The 22,248-nt window shown below is 45.4% G+C and overlaps 8 protein-coding genes across 8 annotated transcripts; 3 read left to right on the plus strand and 5 right to left on the minus strand.

Moving 5' to 3' along the window:
• Positions 1-138: 138 nt before the first annotated feature.
• On the minus strand, positions 139-708 carry DFL_009785 (uncharacterized protein; the record flags this gene model as incomplete). The annotated part of the gene is made up of 3 exons (XM_067639723.1): positions 139-225; positions 382-389; positions 591-708. 3 exons carry the CDS (start codon positions 706-708, stop codon positions 139-141), a joined length of 213 nt encoding a protein of 70 aa, XP_067487483.1.
• A 2,648-nt stretch (positions 709-3,356) lies between these two features.
• Positions 3,357-3,870, minus strand: DFL_009786 (mitochondrial 37S ribosomal protein uS19m; the record flags this gene model as incomplete). Its single annotated transcript, XM_067639724.1, has 4 exons — positions 3,357-3,408; positions 3,468-3,647; positions 3,763-3,778; positions 3,828-3,870. 4 exons carry the CDS (start codon positions 3,868-3,870, stop codon positions 3,357-3,359), a joined length of 291 nt encoding a protein of 96 aa, XP_067487484.1.
• Positions 3,871-4,140: 270 nt separating this feature from the next.
• DFL_009787 (uncharacterized protein) lies at positions 4,141-6,916 on the plus strand (the record flags this gene model as incomplete). The annotated part of the gene is made up of 8 exons (XM_067639725.1): positions 4,141-4,156; positions 4,228-4,355; positions 4,438-4,592; positions 4,660-4,750; positions 4,814-5,070; positions 5,173-5,774; positions 5,835-6,121; positions 6,182-6,916. 8 exons carry the CDS (start codon positions 4,141-4,143, stop codon positions 6,914-6,916), a joined length of 2,271 nt encoding a protein of 756 aa, XP_067487485.1.
• Positions 6,917-7,703: 787 nt separating this feature from the next.
• DFL_009788 (uncharacterized protein) lies at positions 7,704-9,821 on the plus strand (the record flags this gene model as incomplete). Its single annotated transcript, XM_067639726.1, has 6 exons — positions 7,704-8,415; positions 8,484-8,813; positions 8,908-9,054; positions 9,182-9,545; positions 9,600-9,639; positions 9,693-9,821. 6 exons carry the CDS (start codon positions 7,704-7,706, stop codon positions 9,819-9,821), a joined length of 1,722 nt encoding a protein of 573 aa, XP_067487486.1.
• Positions 9,822-10,820: 999 nt separating this feature from the next.
• DFL_009789 (uncharacterized protein) lies at positions 10,821-11,995 on the minus strand (the record flags this gene model as incomplete). The annotated part of the gene is made up of 2 exons (XM_067639727.1): positions 10,821-11,666; positions 11,744-11,995. The coding sequence occupies 2 exons, from the start codon at positions 11,993-11,995 to the stop codon at positions 10,821-10,823; spliced, it is 1,098 nt and encodes a 365-aa protein (XP_067487487.1).
• A 3,597-nt stretch (positions 11,996-15,592) lies between these two features.
• Positions 15,593-17,273, minus strand: DFL_009790 (uncharacterized protein; the record flags this gene model as incomplete). Its single annotated transcript, XM_067639729.1, has 4 exons — positions 15,593-16,030; positions 16,092-16,351; positions 16,425-17,033; positions 17,108-17,273. 4 exons carry the CDS (start codon positions 17,271-17,273, stop codon positions 15,593-15,595), a joined length of 1,473 nt encoding a protein of 490 aa, XP_067487488.1.
• Positions 17,274-17,991: 718 nt separating this feature from the next.
• Positions 17,992-18,554, plus strand: DFL_009791 (uncharacterized protein; the record flags this gene model as incomplete). The annotated part of the gene is made up of 2 exons (XM_067639730.1): positions 17,992-18,088; positions 18,151-18,554. 2 exons carry the CDS (start codon positions 17,992-17,994, stop codon positions 18,552-18,554), a joined length of 501 nt encoding a protein of 166 aa, XP_067487489.1.
• Positions 18,555-19,554: 1,000 nt separating this feature from the next.
• Positions 19,555-20,622, minus strand: DFL_009792 (uncharacterized protein; the record flags this gene model as incomplete). Its single annotated transcript, XM_067639731.1, has 4 exons — positions 19,555-19,990; positions 20,057-20,190; positions 20,256-20,405; positions 20,563-20,622. 4 exons carry the CDS (start codon positions 20,620-20,622, stop codon positions 19,555-19,557), a joined length of 780 nt encoding a protein of 259 aa, XP_067487490.1.
• Positions 20,623-22,248: the final 1,626 nt, after the last annotated feature.

Consider the following 22,248-nt stretch of genomic DNA (forward strand, 5'->3'; position numbering starts at 1 on the left):
GATCATGAAGAATCAAAAGAGGGTTTTGGCCATCAGAGCACCATAAACGCCAGTCCTCACTCATATTCCATTCCATTTGATCACCTTAGTATTATAGTAAAGGCGTACCATCATGATAGGCAGGTGTCCCCGAGCGATTCAAGCGCAAGCCTTGCGAACGTTGTCGTATTTGGATCCGGGATATGCAATCGCATTCCTGTTCATATCCAGCGCTTTCGTTCCTCCCTATTTACGCCGTAAATAATAAACAGTTAGCATTACCTTTCCCCATTTCTTCCTCTTCCGTCTTTCCCCCTTCTCCCCTTCATCACCCTTCTATCACAGTTTCAAATCCCCATTTACTCTTTATTATCCAAGGGAGAAGGATATGTCTTCACTTACCAGGGTATCTACAACGTTCTAAACAAGAGACTCCGAACCGACCTTATCTCCACTAGTCTCCCACCACATGGCTCCTCCAAGTCCCCTTTCCTTGATATACTGGGCCTTCCACTTGGTAACATTGGGTGTGTCAAACGATACCATTACTTTGGCAGCGGCATCATAGCTCTAGGCGGCGATAACATCTGGATTCTCATTGACTTGCGAACCTGCCAACGGAAGATCTTTATAATCCCAGACGCCTGCCTCCCAGTGTCCTGCACCGCCACTATTGTACGGTTTTCCCGGCCCATCTGTGTTCGCAAAACCTCGGCTATATAAGAGCATTCCCATCACCAGTTATCCTGACTTTATGAAAGCCTTAAAGAACTCGAGAGTTCTATCGAACGAATAGTCTGCCGAGGCTGGGTTCGTCTTCGAACAATGGACGTTTGAAGGAAGCATGTCCCAAAACCGATGACCACGGACCCGAAAAGTCATAGTCCATCAGATTCCAGAAGCTGAGATATTTGTCCATCCCAACGATGTCAAGTTTCTGGAGCTAGTCAGGCCCAGCAACCGAGATCCCGAAACGAGGATTCAGTACATCGAGGTATTTACGGATATGCCTTAAAAGATCGACAAAGTTGACGGCTTCAGTTGCGTCGTTTGGGTACTCCCAGTCCTACACATACCAATATATTATAGTCTGCTAATATTGATATGGAAGGTGTTCCTGTCTACCTACGACATCGATTCCGTCGAGGCCAAATTTTTGACCATTTCGACGGGTGTACGAGCGAATGTGTCTCGACGTTCGGGAGTACTCGCACCGCCAGAGAGGTCTCCATTCTGGGAGTACGTCCATCCATCCACCATGGACAACACGACCTTGAGCTTTCGGTTGGCACGTTTGAGGTTGTACAGCTGCCAAAATATGCCGAAGAGGTTGTTCCCCGGTTAGTCCCAGGGTTCATCCCAATGAATCTATCGACAGGTAAGTACTTGTCCAATTTCATATCCTATTAACGTGGATGTGTACTAACGTCAGTGTCAGCCCAAGGGTCAGAAAGACCGGTTTCTCCAGTCTGCCCATTGATCTTGGCAAATGCAAACAAGACATGGGTATACTGTTTGGCATTCAAGCCTTGTGGTTTCAAGTTACGCCCATAGATGGCCTTCATCATAAACTCAGCGTCAGCATGGCTCCCTCGGAATCTTTAACATGCATGGTCGGTGCACCGAATGCACTTGCAATTTCTAACGAACTCAACACAGCCATGCAAAGCAAAGAGATCTAAATAAACTTACCCAGTCGACGAAGTAGCCGACGGTGTGATGGTGTCGAGAACCTGAATCCTCCACTTCAAGGGTACTGACAAAGGATGGAAGGATGCAGCAGAAAACAATTGGGTCTCTTCTGGTATGCGAAAAAAAGAAGCAGACCAGCTTGCAAACTTGCAAGGGAAGTCGTTCTCTATTAAGATTTGGTAGTGAGAGAAAAGTTGGATATTCAGAAAAAGTCTCAAGGGCACTTGAAAGGTCGGGACCTTGAGCGAATAGATGGTTAGATACAAGGCTAGCCTTCGAAAGTTGAAGAAGTGGAACTCACCAGGCCTAGAAGCAAGCTTGATGCTTAGAGAGTCTCTCAGATGGTGCAAACTCAAGATGAATAATGCAGTGCCGAATACAGTTAGAAATTCGTGAGCTGGACAGAGAAAGAATTGGTTTTCCTTAACTATACTCTGATGATACGAATAAAAGAAAGAAGACGGTTTTCAAAGGAACAACTGGTGTGGTGGAAATAGGTGGTCGCAGTGTTCTGTTGCATTTTTGTTCTTAACGCATCTTGGCATTCTTGTTCTATAAATCATGTTACTGACGTTCTTTCCAAAAACCTTTCCTTTGTCGAACAGCTTTCCCTTTGTTATTCTAAGATCGAGTCTTTGTCTCGTTGTATATATATATATTATTACTCTCAGTCTCTCAGGTCTTTCTATGCCTACACATCCTATTCTCTACATACTTCCTGCGTATAGCTGATGGGGCAGCTAGATTGCTGCTTGGCTCCCAGAGCCTACATGTTCACTTCCTCACACTGGTTTGGGCTGTCTGTTATTTTGATTGAGTTGGACCGTCTGTGACCCTTCGGCTCAGTTTGTTTATGCTCAAAAAACGTCAAAAACAACAGCCGATTATTCCAGTTTATCTTCAGCTGGACAGCGAGTGGACCGGCAACCTCGTCTTTCCGGCGCATTTGGACTATCTTCTTTAGCTGGATATCGAGTTATAATAAGGTCCATCGTGATGGAGTTCTACTGGTGGCGGCGTAAGTTGGCGGGGCTGCTAGTGTCGGCTGAGATGGGACCTACCAATTGATGCTTAGAGCGGAACGGGTTCCAGGAACATTGGCTTACCAGCCACATTTCTAGGCTAGTTCGCAGACGTTTAGGTCTTGTTAGTGAGGAGGAGGAAGGTTGAAGTTGCGAACCAACTTTCCCATACATGTTATTGTGTGACGGCATTTTGCTCCGGGCTTTTGTATTTAGTTGATAATTTCCTCCGAATTCATTCCTTTGCGCTTATCCAACTTCAAACCGTCGAGAGGCGTCCTCCTTACGGTATTTAGACATTAGGAAGTCGCTTTACAATTGATATTCGGAGAATGAATATGCCAATGATATCCTTCTATCCCCTGATGATGTAGAGATTCAGATGTCGGGATTGTCATAATATCACCCTTCGAGCTAGATCTTTGGAATTTCCGACCAATTGACCGGGTCCCAAATTGATCCTTTGAATCAAATGTGCAGTGTCCGGAGATAGCCATGGTATTTTCCGTATATAATATATCGATTGAAATATCGTGGTTGAACGCCCGTCGACCTGAGATTTTACCAGGTTATTTGCAAGTATGTACAAGTCCCACCGGATAGCCTTCGAGTTTCATAATGTACACTGATAACACCATCTTCTACCCCACCTGACCAGATTATTTATTTCTTCTTCTGTTGCATAACCTTCCCGTTAACGTGTGGTTTTCGGGTCCTAGGAATCTATCAGCACCTCGAGCTAGATTTTTTATACAATAAGATGGTATAACGCACGGCGAAAACTCGCCCAGTTTGTATCCTACCATGTCTTCGGTGATGTGGACGGGTAGGTATGTCTTTCCATTATGGACGAGGAAGTTTAAACCCACGAAGTTTGGGAGGATGGTGCAGGAGCGAGCTTGGGTTTTGATAGGGGGGATACGTGTGCCGACTGAAGCTGCTTGGATTGGGAGACTAGATTGGAGTGAAATATTTGTTAGATGTCGGGTTTATAGAAGTTATAGGCGGGATTCTGAGGTTTTAAAGTTGCTGGTATTCGGTGTATTTGATATCGATATCGGGGACTTACGGGACAATGTATGGGCCTATGCGATGTTAGTTGGTGAAGCTATATGGACGGAGAATTGGACTTACCCTTCCAAGAAGATCGCGTTAGGAGGCGACAGGTTGCCCGCATCTTGAAGCCGAAATTGTCGTCTAGGATCCGGATGTCGTGAACCATTGACCGAACTTTGGAGGTTTCGGCGAAACAAGCACTGAAAAGTGAGCAAGCCTAGAGATTAGATTAGATTAGATTATGGATGTGATTGATCAGATAAGCGACCACATTGTTCCGACCACGTGACGAACGTGACCAACAAGCTGCCCTCTTCGCGTCACCACCCGCATCTTCTCGTTCACGTTTGCCAGCTTTTTTTCCCCACCCCGGATCTCGTATCATTTCAAGATGCCCAGTTTATCAGGTATAGACTACTCTCTGTGGTGATTGTGCGCGGCTTTTGGTAGAGCCATGACTGATGACTTTCCTTGTTAGAACCAAATACCATTCGCATCCTCCTTGCGACCGATAACCATGTCGGATATAACGAACGAGATCCCATTCGCGGCGATGACTCGTGGAAGTCGTTCCATGAAGTCATGTGTCTAGCTAAAGATCATGACGTATGCTACTATTGCCACTTCTCCTAGCGAAATGAAGAAGAGCGAAAGAAAAAATGCTAATAATGGAGGGGGGTTATGTTAGGTCGACATGGTCCTTCTCGCCGGCGACCTCTTTCACGAGAATAAACCGAGCAGGAAGAGTATGTACCAGGTTATGAGGACGTTACGAATGAACTGCTATGGCGAGAAGCCATGCGAATTGGAGGTTTTGAGTGATGTTTCGACGAATTTGCAGGGGTATGGTTGTCTTATCTTCAGTGGTGAGATGGGCTATATTGATGGCATATGTGGGGATGGGGGTTAGGACATTCAATCATGTCAACTATGAGGATCCGGATATCAACGTTGCTATTCCGGTGTTTTCGATCCACGGCAATCATGATGATCCGTCTGGGGTATGTCTTTCAACCCATATCGCTCAATGGATTAATTTGGTTGCTAAACTTGGGGGGGTTTAGGAAGGACATTTGTGCGCTTTGGATATTCTACAGGTCTCGGGACTGCTCAATTACTTTGGACGAACACCCGAAAACGATAACATTACCGTGTCGCCGATATTACTTCAAAAGGGTACTACGAAACTGGCATTATACGGATTAAGCAACGTTCGTGATGAAAGGTTGTTTAGGACTTTTCGAGATGGGAAGGTTAAGTTTTTGAGACCTGGGGCGCAAATGGATGAGTGGTTTAATCTTATGGCCGTGCATCAGAATCAGTAAGATGCCCTCCCTCTTTCTTCTTTTTCTTCCGCTTTCACTTTTAAATCTGGCTATGGGGATTTGGTAGGATATGGTTGACCATATATGAATGCTCTTAGCCAAGCACATACAGAAACCGGATACCTGCCTGAGAATTTCTTACAGGAGTTCTTGGATCTTGTCGTTTGGGGACATGAACATGAATGTCTCATTACACCACGTGTGAACCCCGAGATGGGGTTTTCGGTCGTTCAACCTGGATCTTCGGTAGCTACCTCCCTATGCGAAGGGGAAGCGGTGGCCAAGCACGTTGGGATTCTTAGTATCACGGGGAAGGACTTCGAAATCGAACCGATAAGGTTAAAGACCGTCAGACCATTCAAGATGAAAGAGGTAGTGTTGTATGACAGCAGGGCTATGCAGAAAATTGCCACAAAAGCAGATAATAGGAGTGAAGTTACGAACTACCTTGCAAAGATCGTGGAGCAGATGATTGTGGATGCGAAGCAGGAGTGGTTGGAAGGACAATTGGAGGCTGGAGGAGAAGAAGTGGCGGAGGAAGATGTGCCATTGCCGCTGATTCGGTTGAGGGTAGAATATTCGGCTACGGATGGGAAGTTTGAGGTGGAGAATCCGCAGAGGTTTTCGAATCGGTTTGTGGGGAGGGTGGCGAATATTAATGATGTTGTTCAGTTTTATCGGAGGAAGGCGGCGCCTACGCGTATGTTTCCCCCCTCAATCACGCCCGCTCATGATTGAGAGGGCGCTAACTTTGGAACAGGTAGGACGAGGGAAGACGGAACGGTGGTAGAGGCAGATTCAGAGGCCATACTCGCACAATACGGTGGGAAGGTGGAGAATATTCGGGTAGAGAACTTTGTAAATGAGTATCTCACCTCGAAAAGTTTAAATATCCTGCCGCATAATGGGCTAGGGAATGCCGTGGGGCAGTATATTGATAAAGGAGACAGTCATGCGGTCGAAGAGTTTCTGAAGGATTCGCTGGACACGCAGTTTAAGAAGGTTCTTGAATATAATGTTGTCGATGCAGATGGTATTCGAGAAGCCGTAAGTTTCCCCCCAATTTCTCCAGTTAACGGTATTTACTAACGACCCTTCGTGTAACAGATGACGATCGAGAAGTCTAAATTAGAGGAACTTTATGAGAAAGGCGAATTCAAATCAAAACAGAGAGCTGCCCAGCGGGGTAAGAAGCAGAAGCCCGACGATTGGTTTAGCGATTTAGATGGCGAATTCGTTTCAGATGAAGGAGACGTTGATATGCAAGATGACGATGCAGAAGGAGAAAGAGCTGCTCCACCACCTGTGAAGACGACTCGTGGACGGGGGGGTTCTAAGGCTGCTACATCATCCCGAGCGACGAAGGCTACTACCGCAAAGGCACTTGCAAAAGCATCCGCTAGAGCACCTGCAAAGAAGGCAGCCACTACCGGACGAGGGAGGGCTAAGAAATCTGTTATAAGCGACGAGGAAGAGGAAGAAGCGGCCGATTTGCTAGACGATGGGGAAGACGATGATGTCAAGATGCTTGATGACGACGATATAGTTGTCATTGGAACAGATGAAGAGGAAGTAATGCCAGCAAAGACTACTACGAGAAGCGGCAGGCAAGCCAAAGCTCCTGCGAAACCAGCTGCCAAGCCAGCACCAGCGAGACGAGCGCCAGCGAAGAAGGCAGCGGCTCCTCCACCGAAGAAACAGACAACGTTGTCATTTTCACAGAGGTCTACGGGTACGAGGGGGACAAGTAAGTCACAAGCTGCAGAAGTGGCTGGGGATATGATTGAAGACTCGGGTGATGAGTCGGATGACTTTGCACCGATGTCTAGTCGGAGGAGGTAGTCTTTTAATTTTATTATTGTATTTCTTCTTTTGTATTTCTTTGTGATTGTACTTTGGATTCTGGAGGATATGGCGTCTATGGCGATGATTGAACATTTGATATATAGCATGTAATGCTCTCTGCTTCCACCGATGTAGTCTAGTAGCCCCGAGGCCGTAGTCTGGGACCTAGAGGGTAGTAGTCTGAGGGGGGTATCTGCTACTCACCAGGTAGAGGGTAAGTAATAGAAGGTGCTGGAGCAATGTAGTATAAAGCCAGGCATGCAGAATATTCAGTTGCTTTCCAACTTCAAGAAATTACTTCAAAATTTCTAGCAGATATCCTTCCTTCCTTCTCTGCTTTCTTCTCTCCTTACTCCCTTTCCTGTCCTCCTTCCTCTTCCTCTTCCACTACTTCCCAGTTTCATCATCACCAGAGTTCAGCTTCTTTTAGCTTCAAAGGTATCCCGTATATAAAGCCAGAGACATCATCATCCACCGTACCAATCCACTTGCTGTCTCCGAGAGACGAACAAACCCTTCAGGATAATTTCCAAAGTCAAGTTCCGCCTTTTCCTGATCCCTCCGCCTCCTCTAATCTCTTTCCTCTACCCTATCAAAGTCAACATCATCTTCTCTTCACTTCAACTTCTTATCTTCTACTTTATTGAACACCATCAGCAAAGATTCTCATCTTCATTGATTAAAGAATCCTACCCTGAGAATCTTCTACGTCCTTCTATGCTTCAAACCTGTCTTTTCACTATCTTTGGACACCCTTATCTCAAGTTTTTGCCGTGATTCCAGGATGTTGGCTCCACAAAAAGACGTACCCGGAGATGCTAAGACCCAGGAGACAGTGGTACCTGCTGCAACGACGTCAAAGATACACACGATGGACTCTCGTCGTCCCTCTGATATCGAAGAAGTAATCAAACGCATCAAAGCCATGGCTACTGAGCGTATTCGTCAAAAGTCCGTTGCTATTCGACCTTCGCTAGCTACTATCACCGGGGTCGCCCCCAGCTCCAAGGAGGATGCCCCGAAGCCAGATAGTGATACTGAAGGTGGCACCGACGAACTCGCTGCCACAGCCGGTGTTTTGCACATACCTCTCAAAGACACGCCAAAGGAAGCAACCGACCTCCTCGATGGCCTCTTTTCTGCTGCTACCAAGTTGAATCTTGCTCTTGAACCAGTTAAGAACCCTGGCACCACCAAGGCGGATGAGACCTCTACCAACACCAAGGCTGATGACTTGAAGTCCCTTACGCCATTCTTGAAACTGCCCTTGAAGGATACCAAGTTGCCAGAAACTAAGGCCGCTGTCTTGAAGCAAGATGAAGCCAAACCAGCCAGCGTTTTCATCGTTCCCAAGTCAAAGCCAAAGGTGTTCGAGCCCAAACTCCCACAAACGGGGGATGGATTCTCACCACAACCCTGGGTCAAACGCCGCTACACAATTTCCCAGCTTCTATTGCTTGGCGAGATTATGCCATACATCATTTGTCCCCGAGATCGTAAGTGGCATTTTCTAATCCTACTATAACCCTCTCGAGATTCCAGACTAACGACTATGTTATGGCAGGATTCAACATCAATTCTTTTAGTTACGATCTCGTTCACATCCCCGGATTGGGCAATGAATCTACTGGCAACCACCTTGTCGACCATCAGATTCTCACTTTGAACCTTCGTACTGAATTGATTGCTTTTCAGTACTTTACCACTTGCGGATACCGATACCTCGAACGTTTTAAGAATTCTGACCATACCCTTTACGTGAAGGGACTTTGGGTCGAGGTTCGTAGATCTGCTAGACTTCGAGACCATGGCGGATATCGCAATGCCTATTGTCCAAAGCCTTATGATGCCTGTGTCAAAGAAGGTTTGATCAAAGAGAACCAAGAAGCTAAGGGTGAGTGTGCCGCAATATATGGTCTTAAGTTACTGTGTTGCATTTTTCGCCGAAAATCGACAGTTTGTGTTGACTTACTGTTTGGTTCAAGCAGCCCTCGATCGTGGTTACAATAACAATCACGGCAACCACCTTTACCCTAACAACAACTATCGCGGCCGTGGAAGCCGTGGGGGAAGAGGTGGTATTGGATACCGTGGTGGTAGTTCTCGCGGAAACGACAGAGGTGGATTTGTCTCGGGTACGTTAAGCCTTGTGTATTAGCGAGTTTTGAAAACCTTGTAACCCTTGCGATTCTTCTATTTCTTGTTCCGCTCGTGTTCTAATGAACCTCCTGCCTAATATGTATCTCTTGATTCCGTCTATAGCCAGCACCGATCGACCTCTTTTAGAGGAAAATTCAATGGTATCTTTGCCGGCCCCTAACCCTAGTGCCCATCCAGGTCCAATCGTTAGCAACGACATTGCGTTGGCCACGGCTAAACAGACTGGGGCTCTGCACGAGTTATCCAAGAGCTGTGCGGAAATTCAATTCGCTCGCACTGAGGTCGAGGGAGTTGCTGCCGGCCTCGGACATGGTGCCCCCGGAAAAGTGGTTGAGTTGGTTCAACAGGCAAAGGAGAAGTTAGCTGAGAAGAAGGCTGAAATCACAAACAAGTGGGGAGGTATCTACGGATATGCTATGCAAGACCCAAACAAAGAATCGGTTGAAAAGCCAAAGGGGTTGGGAGGGTATGGTATACTATATCTTGATTTTGGCAGCAGTTACACTGACTTTACATTTAGGGCTTCGAGCACTCAAGAGCAGCAGATGCAGTACATCAAGGTGAGATTCGCTCAATGAGTTAGATCCCTTAACATATCCATTAATTAACCTAGTACATGCTACAAACACCACTTGCTCCTGTCCTCGACACCACCCAGGCTGCTGGTAGTCTCACGCCTTCGATGGAGCTAGCTCAATCCAACTTTGACCCCAAGTACGACTCGGATCCAGATCCAAAGTGATTCACTTACATGCTGTCTCGACTCTTTAATACTACCAATAAAATATCTTCGTAGGATTCTTTCCACAAAAATGGCTTCAAGAGAACTTTTGACTTTGTTTTTATTGCAAGGGATACTGAAGTCACTGGGATTGTTACTCTTTTTTTTACCTTCCGAAGATACCAACTTTCTCCTAGTTCCAACAAGAAGTTTTTCGCTTTCGATGTTTAATTCTAGGTCACCTATCGCTCTCTGCACATATTCACACCCCTTTTTCGTATCTGAAAATCCTCGTTATATAATTGAGAGGATGGGCATAGTCGATGGCTTAAGATATGAAACCCTGTTGAATCGAATAGGTATTAACTACAATAAATGGAGATATCTTGAAATTTTTTAACTACCGGGCTTTGTAAGTTTTTTGGCTGGTCTTTCCCCTTAAGAATAGTCCCATAATATCTGTTCAGATATGACATGGGTACGTATGTGTAGACTTTACCACTCTGTGAAGAGACTCTTGTCGGTGTAGGCTCGGGTAACTATATTGTGTTGCGTCGTTGATCTCTGCATTCTGATTGGCTCAATTCGACCACAAGATCAACACAACTTCCTAATTGGGCTCTAGTGCAATACCTAGGATCTTAGGGTAGTTCGAAGATGGTAGGTGATGATATATATTTGTACAGACGCCAGATGCTTAGCATCGAGGCTTGTGTATATAGATTTATGGTATACAAGTGTCTTTGTACAGAAATGAAGTAAAATAACTATGTATAGTTGAAAGAAAGAAGAAAAATCTTTGAAAAAAAAAGGCAACAAAGTAGGGGGGTATCAACGTCCATCGTGGCTTCAAAACATGAAGATAAAAACAAAACTTCAAAACATGGTATTGGTGGGGTATCTGGGTTTGGTTTGGTCATGGACATATAATATGTATCAACTAAGATTCGTTAAAAAGAAATGGGTATAGATATATCAGCGATAAATAAACAATCTTTAGGGATCTGAATGTTAAACGCTTTAAGCGCTGCGGCAGATGCCAAAGAGGTCGCACCACCAATCTGGAATGGATGGAGTCGGAGTTGGGCTCTTGGTAGTAGTGGTCTTGGTGCTGGTCTTGGTGGTAGTAGTCTTGGTGGTGGTTGGGGCACTGGTGACAACTGGGGTGGTGGAGGACTTGGTGGTGGTGGACACGGTGGTGGTGGTAACAGCGATGGTGGAAGACCTGGTGACAGTTGGCTCTGGCTCCGGACCGGGTTCGCCAGCGTATTGAGCACGGTATTGATCCCAGAAGTCGAAGACACGCTTGGTCTGGCCTGGGGTAAATTCGTACATGCATTCGTCGTAGCTGTAATCCATGAAGTTGTGGATTGGGTCAAGACCAGGGTATTGGACACCAGTGCAAGTGTCAGGATTTGTGCTTGGACATCCATTGGTTGGAGTTCTTTGGGCTGGGGTGTCATCGACGGAGTCACCGCCGGCGCAGCCACCTTGGAAGGTATGGAAGAGACCGAGCCAGTGGCCGATTTCGTGGGTGGCGGTTTTACCTTGCTGGTAGTTGGTGGTACCGCCGTTAGGGACGGAGCCGGTGAGGACCTGGCAGCCGTCCAAGACGAAGGTGCGATCGCCTGGGGTGACGTTTTCTGGGAACACGCAGATTCCGAGAAGACCGTCGCCGAGTGGGCGGTAGTAGACGTTGAGGGCGGCGTAAGAACCCTTGCGGAGGGCTTTCTTCATGGTGTATTCGACGTCCTTGGAGTCGTTGTCGACGCTGAAGGTGGCCCATTCCTTGTTGACGGTGTAGGTTGTATCCTTGAGGGTGAAGCTGATACCGGTGTCTTTGAAGTCACGGTTGAGGGCATCGAACTATGGAAGAATATTCTGTTAGTTAAATTCAATTTCTTGAAGCAGGCGTGTTTATTATATTCGATATATCCCCTTACCTGAGCGGTAACCTTGTCCTTTGGAAGATATCCACCCTTCTCGGTGGTGTCGGAGGCGATGATGTGGAAGTAGGTATCAATGACCAAGGTTCGAGCAGCGACTTCCTGGATGGTGCGAGCATCGGCGATCTTGTCTTGTCTGTCGAAGTATCTAGCCGCCATTTGGACGGATGCTGGGACGAATTCGTTACCGCATCGTCGGGCGTCGACAACGAGCGCCAAAAGTGGTAAGGCTGTAATAAAAGACCGCATTGTGAAGATCTTTTGTATACGTGTGTTTGAAGACTTTGAGGATTGTTTATAAACCAGAAATCTGTAAGAGGGATTGCTAAAGATGATTGCTAGATTATATCTCGAGATCTTCTCAGGTCTGGGAGCTGGATTGCTGCTGAATAGAAGTTTCGTCTTGGAGGTGAGATCGAGGGGATTTTATACTTCATGGACACCTTCGAAAAGTGATCATAAGATCTAGTGTGTAGGGTAGAATAGTAGTGTTGTTTCGTTGAATCATGTTTCCCCACTTTCCCTTCCCTAAAACATGTAAACCCATGCATTGACGGAATCCATTATCGTCCGGTTTGGGCACCATACTCTAAAGGTCGTTTGCCTACGAAGATGCGATCTCGTTAGAAATCACCATCTCGAAAAGAAGCAAATGTCTTTTTTAGGAGGGGGAGGAGGTGGTGGAAACGGTGGATACTACTTCAACATTTCCCAGCCGCGGGTTATCAATAATATGATCCCTGATCATGTGGGTCATCTGCATACTGCAGCTAGCTACAATATGCCTTTGCGCCTTTTAAAATTCAGTGTGGAGAGTGCGTGGGCATCTGCGGGTGCGACGCCAAATAAAAGGCACTAGTACTAGTGGGACCCAATTGACAACCACATTCCCGGTCGAAGTGAATATGCAAGGTTACAACTTATAGAAGGTTCGACACATTGATGGAAACTTTTTTGAACTCATCTATATGTCTGACTATACTTTGTCTTTGCGTGCGAGCCATGAGTGAATGCGCAGTAGAGAAGCAGGCAGCTGCAGTTTGAGTTAACGGACATGACACACAACCGCAATCGTATTTGTGGTCTTTTCTCCATTTTCGAATCATCTCTTTTCGTCGAAAAAAGAAGAGAGCACACGTCGTGCGATTGGCAATTTCCTAACTTTCGGTTCTAGCTTGTCAGAAGGATATCGGCTATCTCCTTCTAGCGGTATGCCGGCCCTGCGATGTGACAATGCAATGCATCAAGACATATAGACTGGCCATGGTTCAGTTTGCCATCAAGCGAGCGTTGAGAACTATCCAAGATGCAAACCAATCGATTGGCGTAACGAGGCCATTGACCTTATCTACTCAGTTCCGTTATTAGTTATGTAAAAGATGGCCGAAAAGGCGGCACGGCGACGCCATCTAGGCCACCATGGATAAGATATCGTAGAATCCAACGTGGATTAGGAAAGTGGTCTCCGGATGGCAAGTGCGTGGCAAGTCTTAGGTTCTTGTGTTGTCTGTCTTATATATTGGATGGAGGCCCAAAATGGTCGAACGTCCACCATGGAATGTTTCATGCTTCATGCTTCTACCGCATATCTACTATCAACAAAAGGAACTGACAATCACACCTCGTTTGCCGCTCTCCCGCTCGATTCAGCAGGGTTTGATATACGGATCTTGTACCTACCGCAAAGATATAAGATCTGACAGCGATTCCCAGTTCGACGATGTTTGGCAGTTTCTGGATTTGGGATAAAAAACGGGTTTGCGTGATGCTCTGCCTGAAATGCCAAGCGGAATCCTCAACATGGCTCTGGTCCCTGATCCATGGCCGGGTTTGGCTGCATGGGGGAACCGGGCTGGGCTGTTGATTGGGCTGTTTGGACGAAACAAGCTTTAGGCTTTCCCCATCCTTGCATGCAAGGGAGATTTCGATTGTTCTTCCTCATCATGTGGAAGTATGTGTTAGGCGGGGTTGGCTCTTGGAATAAATCCTCAAAAACATTGGATCCAATGGGGCGAACGGGAGGACCCTTCGATCTGCTTGCAAGTGGCACACGGTGCCTTTAGATTACATCCGTGGAGCCTTACGATTGTAAAGTCCTCTTGAAGAATTGATCTTCAGTTTCTGAGATATTGATTATGATCTTTTGGCGAATCATTTCCCTCGTTTGCGAGTTTGATGCGAAACTAGCCGTGGATTGGATGCGCTTGGCGGCTCTTAAGATCTTTGGCAAAGCTAGACTCTGTGGAATTGGTTATGAAGATAGTATCGGTCCGATTACACGAATATCAGTAAGCGGTAACATTCATTCCGATATTTCAACAGTCACACGCTCATAAACGTCCAGGCTGTGCATTAGACAGCCCACTAAGAGTAAGAAAACCCGAGATTTCTCTTTCTTGTCGCAAAATGATCCCCGTTTTTCCTATTAACCTTTTTAGTCACCATTCGTTACTTGTAAAAAATTACGGGTTAGTTGAGCAGTTTCCCGTTTTTTAATGAGGCCATTTGAGATATCTTCTGGCCATACCTAGAATATTGCTTTTAATGTATATAGAGTTTTGTGAGCTCACATTACACATATAGCTGTGATTTAGCTAATCGATTTGTCCGATCCGTAGAGTCAAGGGAGGTATGCAGGTATTGTGACGAGGGTCCTGACGTCCAGACAAAGTCAATCCATCGTGGTATTAATCGGCCGATCTACCGTTCTGGGTGATATTGATTAAAAGACTAACTAAATAGAGACGTATATCGCCAAGACTGGAGTTCATATTACGCTGTGCTGTTAACGGCAATGATTGGATTCTAATGAGCTCTGATCCCCGGCCTCGACACGTTGATGCCACGGAGACACGGGTAAGCTATGCGCCTACGAATATTTTAAGAGCTCTTCTCATAATTATCCGCTTAATCATTGTCTGCTGCACGGCTATACGGAATAATTAGATATTCTACATATCGCTTAAAACATTTTACTTCATTAAGTTAGAGATTTGGATGTCTATCAAGTCCCTCAAATATTTTAAAACTCGGCTTACACGATCGGAGAGGAATATGTATAAGACCTTGCATATTAATATAAAACACAGTCTTTGTATTAGACTCGAGGCTACCTTTGTATTTATCTACAGTACATAGATGCAATGTACTTGGAGATCATGGGAATTAATGTCTCAAAGATAGGGATGATCCTTCATGCATACTTAGGTATCCCGCGGATCTGAATTAACAAGCTGCATAGTATATGTATACTCCTCTTCTTTAGCCTCCCCCTCCTCATGGCGTTACACCTTGTAGATATAAATTTATAGTAGCCTGACGGAAGAGGCTGACTACTAAACTTGCTACAGCTACCGTATTAGGACTCTATATCAATGCACATGCACAGTATAGCGGGTACGCGAGCAATGGCGTTATGGTAGTAATAAATACCACATCGTTTAGGCCGTAGGTGTCCTAATCTGTACGACGAGGGACTAATTACGATACTCGGATTAGAGTTATATGCCTAGACGCCTCTGTGGCTTTATTTAGCTGTGGAAAACTATATACTAGCCGAATATATTTCGCCAAGGGATTCAGGGTTGCCGCTGATCATCAGTATCACGCCAGCTTAGTTCTCCTTCACTAGCAGCTGATTCTCAGGATCGGGTCGACTCTTTTTGATAGTCAGCTTGAGGGGGGCTCTAGCGACTACCACTATTCGTAGAGATTCCCCAATAGGCCCACGTAATAACTGAATTTCGGAATATCCCGTCATCCCATTTATGTATTATCAAATAACTTATCAATATCCAAATTAAATATATGTATATGTACATACATACAACTTAGGAAAGCCAACGCCTATCCTATCCGTGGATTCATATCCTTTGCTAACATCGTCAACAACCCAAAGGTCGCATATACACCCCCACCCATAAACCCACAGACATACGCCCAATCCGTCCTTCCAACTCCTACTAGCAAACCGGCAACAACGACAGTACTAACAATCACCGGCATCATAACATCATGGAATCCAATAAGCTTCCTCCTAGTTTTGTCTAATATCTCATACTCCTTTTGTAGTGCTGCTGCCATACTTTCTTTGCTGAAGTTTTCCTTTACTCTCGACTTTGCGCGTTCACCGAGTGCAGTACGTTCGTCGTTGGTAATTTTGAAGAGAGCTATGTCGAAGATTTGAGTCCATTCGGTTGGCTCTGGCGGGCGGAGCCAGCCTGTTTCGCCATCATCCAGAACCGTCTCGAGTGGACCACCTGTATTTGTAGCCAAAACTGGCGTCTAAATAGATTTCCAATTAGTAGTGATAACTTTAATATGGCAATGTTAAGGAGTAACACACCCCAGCCAGCATTGCCTCTAAGGGAACTATTCCAAAATGTTCATTTTCTGGTGTGTATGCGAGGATACTCGCAGTCCGTAGCAAGAAGTTTTTCAATGAAGATGGGACCGACGGCAGAAAAAGAATATCGATATCCGATGGGATAGTTAAGGAAGAAATATAGTTTCTGCATGTTGCGTGTCGTAGATTTAACGAGTCACAAAGCTCTTCGAGTTCGCTATGGTACTCTACGTTTTCTGCGACTCTATTGTCGTAGCCACCTGGAAGAAAAATTTTAGTATCCAGGAAATAAAGATGTAGTCCCAAACACAAAAATGAAGGGCAATACCATACCTGCAACAATCAACCTTGCCTTTTTCCGCTGCTCCTCTGTTAATCCCGCGAATGCGTTTATGACCAGTCCAATATTCTTTTTCCTCTCGAACCGATTAATTGATAAAATAATCTTTCGATCGCCGCCTTTTAGAAATGGATACTTTTCTCCTTCAAGTTTCGTGTGGCCCCTTTCGTCTTCGTTAACATCTACGCAAGGGTATACCACCCTTGGGATAACATTAATCCTCGGAAAGGCTTCCTTAAACACACTAGCCGTAAATTTACTATTAACCACAATCCCATCGGCCAAGCCGGTCGTGTATCCTTCAATCCAATCAAAGGGTATGCGGTATATCGATTTGATAATCGACTTTCTCGATGCAAGGAGTTTATCTGGGAAGTGACAGTAGAACAGCGTTCTAGATCCCTGGAGGAAATATCGGAGGATCGGAACACAGACGGATAGTTGGTCGACAAAGAAGAAGTCCGTGGCCGATGCACGGTCAGGATCTTCGAGGAGGAAGTACGTAATCAAATCAAGTTGTCGAACTATAGCGCATAGAATGGAAAAGCGGCCAAGTATCGAAGTTGGAAAACGATTTCCTCGGACGACGACCTTCAGAGTGCCTATGGGTAACGTGATGGGTAAATTTAGTATTTCGGTGAAAACACAGTCTTTTGTGAAGAAAGATGATACGAACCATCTCGACATTCATCGAAGCAATGTGCAGGATCGCAGTGCGAGGTCCATATCTGTACTGTGTGACCTAGGTTCTGAAGTCCGACCGCCGCGTCCACCACTAGGCGCTCTGCTCCTCCGATCCCGAGATCCGGATGAATAAACACGATGATCTTCTCTTCATCCATCTGATACTAATCCGGTGTGGGGTAAACCCGTTCACCATGTAAGCTTTTGCAATCGAAGTATTCGCGGTGTCGCGCGCAGGGTTGGTGGGTTTGAACACTACATTTGGCTGACATTGGAAACAAGCGTGAGGTCATGTCTGGGAAAGCTCCGACAGGCCGATGTCCAACACAACGTGGCCAACTGAGCGACTATAAATCTTTGGGTTTACGGATTTCAGCTGTATTCGGAATTGAATTGATTATGGAGGTCACTTTGGATGCATCTTTTGGAGATATTTTATGAAGCCAAGATGGCCATAACGTGAAGCGCACCCTTTTTTCGAAAAATTTAGCATCGAGAGGCGGCCGTTTGTCAGCAAACCCGAAATCTACATATAACGGGGTTGAAATGCACCGACATCACCGACATATATTTCGAGTTAGACCAGGTTTGGAGCCAGTCACTTTTGCAAACTTAAGGTACCCCAAATTGCAAACTGGCCGAGAAACGAACATCGTCAGGTTCACTCATTGAGACAATTACAATATATGCCGTGTCTTTCTCAGAGTAAGGATTATCATCAAAAGTCACATATCAGAAATATTAATATTTAAAGGCTTCCAGTCTCCAACTGTGCCCAATATGATAAAACGCCAGCTCATATCAAAAACGAGAGCAATTTCGAGAATATCAGTATTTCAGTGTAACCTTCAGTATCAAAGTCGTTTTTATTCCAAAATGGCAATCCCGGACACAGCAATTCCAATTTTTACGGCAGGTAGATCGGCCGAAGTGGGGAAAGCCGTCAAAGAACGTCTTCTTCCTGAATATGATGGTATGTCGATTCTATATCATTTATACGAATGAAATGCATATATCCTAAAACCCTACTCGCAGTTATTCATCTCTCCCTTTCCATTGAATCCGTGAAGGAAGACCTTCCCCGTATCCTTCACGGCGAACACGTTGTGCCCTCCTCTGGCCTCGGTTCCAATTTAGACCGTCCGGCGGACGCCCAAAAGCTTCCAAAACTCCTAGTTGTTGGAGGTGGCTTTTCAGCAGAGGAATATGAGGACATGAAGAAGTCAATTGATTTAACAGCCGGTGGAAAACTTACGGGTGGCAAGATCCCCGTGTGGGTGAAGAGAAACGTGGGAGAAGGCACACCAAAAGGACCAGACGGGAAACCAATTGATATCAAGCTACCGTCCGGCAAGTTTTCACCGGCATTCGTTAACATAATTATCGCCAATGTGAAAGCGAAGTTGGACGAAGCAGCACGGGAGAGTGGGTTAATTTAACAAACTTCCAGCTTATGTGGTCGAGTAGATGCCACAAGGGGTTCCGGGGGAGGAGCATGTAACTTAACGCCTGTATATTTTAGTGACGTTCAGAAGGATATGCACTTTTGATCAGTGGAATTAAGTGGACTATGTTCATTACACTGCATCTAGCTACGATGCCAACATTGCACTATCACTGCGTCGGCAGATGTTGCTTTTTTTGTGCCACTGCGATAACACATGTACAAAATTGTCGTGTAACACCAACTCGTACCTTCACAAAGACGCCCAATTAAGGAGGATCGGCTATTATCCTGCTGAATTTTAGTGCACCCACGACCGCAAGTCCGCAAGCTCTCTCAGCTTGTGTCTCCACAAAAAAAGAGATCCAAATCTCCTAGTGAGCTATAATGCATTGAATTAATATCATGAGTGAAAAAAGGTTGAGTTGAATACAAAACAAGGATGTATCTAGTGCAAGTCTCGAAAACGCTAAAGTGTGACCAACGCACTGATACCAGTACGGCGAAATCCTACGCTCGGGTCCAATCTACATTTCCAATCATACTCGCAATGGAGATATCGGCCGAGCATTCTTCCCCGGTCATTGCAATAGTATGCCTATATATACAGTAAAGAAACAAGTAGATTAAGAAAATATTGACAAAAGAAAGAAGTAAAGAAAATTGCAGGGAAATCATACGTATAATGAATCGTAAGAAACGTTAGGGAAAAAAAGAAATAAGATATCCCAAGCCAACTCCAGTAATCAGTTACATTAACGGTAACCTATCGAACGAGCACGTAGACTCCAGTCAACCCCGCAGAGAGATTAGACAGACATAAACACCATATATATGCCAGAAGAAGGATTCTAGAATCCTTGATTTATTCTTTTCTTCCTTCCAAAATTTAAGGAGGTGTTTTAAAAATTGCCGAGTAACATTCAGCAGATATCCAAGTTAGTGGGTTTTAAACTCAAACTCAATTTCACCGTGGCTAGCTTAGTTTCGCAATCTTAATTTGAAGATGGCCGCTGCCTTTCTCCTTCTCCTAATAAGTTGTTGATGGACATTATTTCCGCAATCCTATCACCAGTAGGAGTCGCTCTGGAAGTAGGTGGCGAAGCCGGGGGGCTAGACATTGCTAGTGACATATATGACGGCGTTGGAGATGCAGGTGTAGTTGCCTGGTTTAAGGGCGGTGGGTACATTCCGGCTGATGACGAATAAGGAGGAATTGCGCCGGGTGAATATGAAGATGATGGATGAGGAGCTGGAGCAAGTGGCCGATACGTCCTTGATGCTTGCGACATATCCCCTCGCCGTGATGGTTCCGCGGTATAATACGGCGTCGTTGGTGTCAATGGAGATGATGCTGGTGAATAATATTGTGAGTGTGGCGAGTAAGTGTGTAAACTCGCTCTTCGTTGTAGGCCGTGCTCCGGGTGTCCCCTATGTGGATGGTAAGGATTGTCGGACATCGACGAAGACGACGATGATTGATAGGGATTAGGGTACTCGAAGCTCATTCTATTATTTGGAGTCTCCGGTCGGGATGATCTGCCTGAGTTCGGAGCAGCGGCAATACATGGTAACCCTTTCTCCGAACACCTATTGCATGACTGGCCTGGTTGTCTCTCGTAAGGTAGACACTATAAGAATGTATGTTAGAACATATGCTTCACAACTCAAAAAAGAAAAAAGCATTTGAACATACGACTTTATGATCCTTCCTACACTGTGTACATCTCGGTTGTTTCTTAAAAACTGGCTGCGGGATACCACCATAACTGTCGGCAGGAACACAGTCATATTTGTAGTGCTGGCATCGTTCACAACTTGTCTCGTCCTCTATCTTCCGAACACACTAGACCATTAAAAAGCAAACCATCAGCTTCTATGCACATTCTAGAGCATGTTCCATGCAGCACGCTTGATATTGAGTTCCTTGGCGGGCAAGCAAAATGGATATCCTTGCTCGTGGCCAGAACGAGATCCACAAAGATCTAGAACATTTTGCATACCTTTTTCTTATCCTTCCTGCAGTGAAAGCAGATATTCTTGTCTTCGACACCTCTCGTCATTCTGCTAACACCTGTAAATTTTAAATCCCGGGTTTTCTTTTCTTTTCTTTTTTTTTTTTTCCAAGAGCAAAAATATATATTAAAATATCGTAATCTAGGTTTTTAATCTCGCACGAGCAATTCGCAAAATCCGCATTAATAGCGATCGTCGAACACCTTCAGAATTCAAAGCAAACACGGTAGCCGGGATATCGAATCTGGCAACGATCAGAGGGTTTTCGAGTATGGTTTCTATTTTGCTTGACCCTCGCTACTTTTTCGCGGGTTTGGTTCCGAAGCGCGATTTTTTTGAGGGGGAACTTCCCAGCAAACTGGACCCTTCCGGTTTGCTCGTTAGCCTGGTTTTTGGGACGCTGTTTGAGTGTGTGTGACGGTTTCTGTTAAGGGCTTGGCAACTCAACCCGGAACCTGGCTGGCGTGATTTCCAAATGGGCCAAAGCTGCAGCTGGGGCTGAGAAAAAATAGTAACGGCTAGAAGGGTAAAGCTGGGGAAAAGGTATTTCGGTGGCAGGCCCACAGGTCCTTCGGTGGTGGACTAGATTTTCATGGACAGGTCGGCTGTGGAAGTTGTAGGCCTATCTAACTATCCGACCCCAAGAATTAGGAATTATAGGATCGATGTAATAATCTGACCCGATCGGACACTCCGGATCGCTATCAGTCGTGCTTATCGTGCGTTCTGATTCGACTTTTTATGTTCTTCTATCATAGACCAGTTATCGACTCTGTTGCGTTCCGCAGGCAGGTACTCTGTCAAACTTCGGAGGCCAAGTCGGAAAGAAACGTCTTATGAGAATATCAGAGAAACGGGTTGGTGTCTTTGGTGGGAGTAGTTTCGCTTTTTAAACCAAGCCGGCGGCTGACTTTACCCTAGTAGCCAAGGTATGTAAAGGAAGACGTTCGAGAGAACTCTGCTGTCCTTTGTACTCTTTTTTTCAGATCCAGTTCGTTAAGGCTGAATAAGATTGTGGACGATGAAAAGCCACAGCTGCGACTGCGTCTCAAATTTCCAGTCGGTACTCTGCTAGCCGTCCCTTTCTAAGTCCTTCGGTCGATTTCCCTGCGAGAATGGGGAAGACTTAGCGAGAATGGGTCCCTTTTTGTACTGACCACCTGGGACTTAGTTGGCTCTAACAGTTCGCCCGCTCCCTAGACTCCTGGGAACTATATTATAGATTTGTGGGGTTTTCCGGATAGGGTGGAAGCTCTCTAGATTACTGATATCTTTTCGACTTTTATGTTGAAGCTGAAACTGTCGCGTGTGGTTTATCCCTTAAGCTTACTAAAGGCAAGCAGGTGGTTTTTGCTATAGTAGTGCGGTGCGGCAGGTGGTATTATGAGCTACAGAGTTCGAATGAGCATGTCGGCAGGCTGGTCCGTTAGAAATGAGATCATTACTTTTGTGGAACCATAGCCTTCTTAAGTATTGAAGAGAGATGATCATTCATATATGCTCTAGCAAAATAATCCGAATACGCTAGCAAGGAAGATGGGAGAGATTCAAAATAGGATGGTCGACTGCATCGGCATCCGCTAAAGCAACAACGATACTACCTTGTATAAGCTTAAGGGAAACATTAAGCAAGCCTGAGTTGGAAATTGATGGTAACACATAGCAATCCCTCC

The sequence above is a fragment of the Arthrobotrys flagrans genome (assembly GCF_004000055.1).
Source record: "Arthrobotrys flagrans strain CBS H-5679 chromosome Unknown unitig_1, whole genome shotgun sequence".
Classification (NCBI taxonomy): Eukaryota; Fungi; Ascomycota; class Orbiliomycetes; order Orbiliales; family Orbiliaceae; genus Arthrobotrys; species Arthrobotrys flagrans.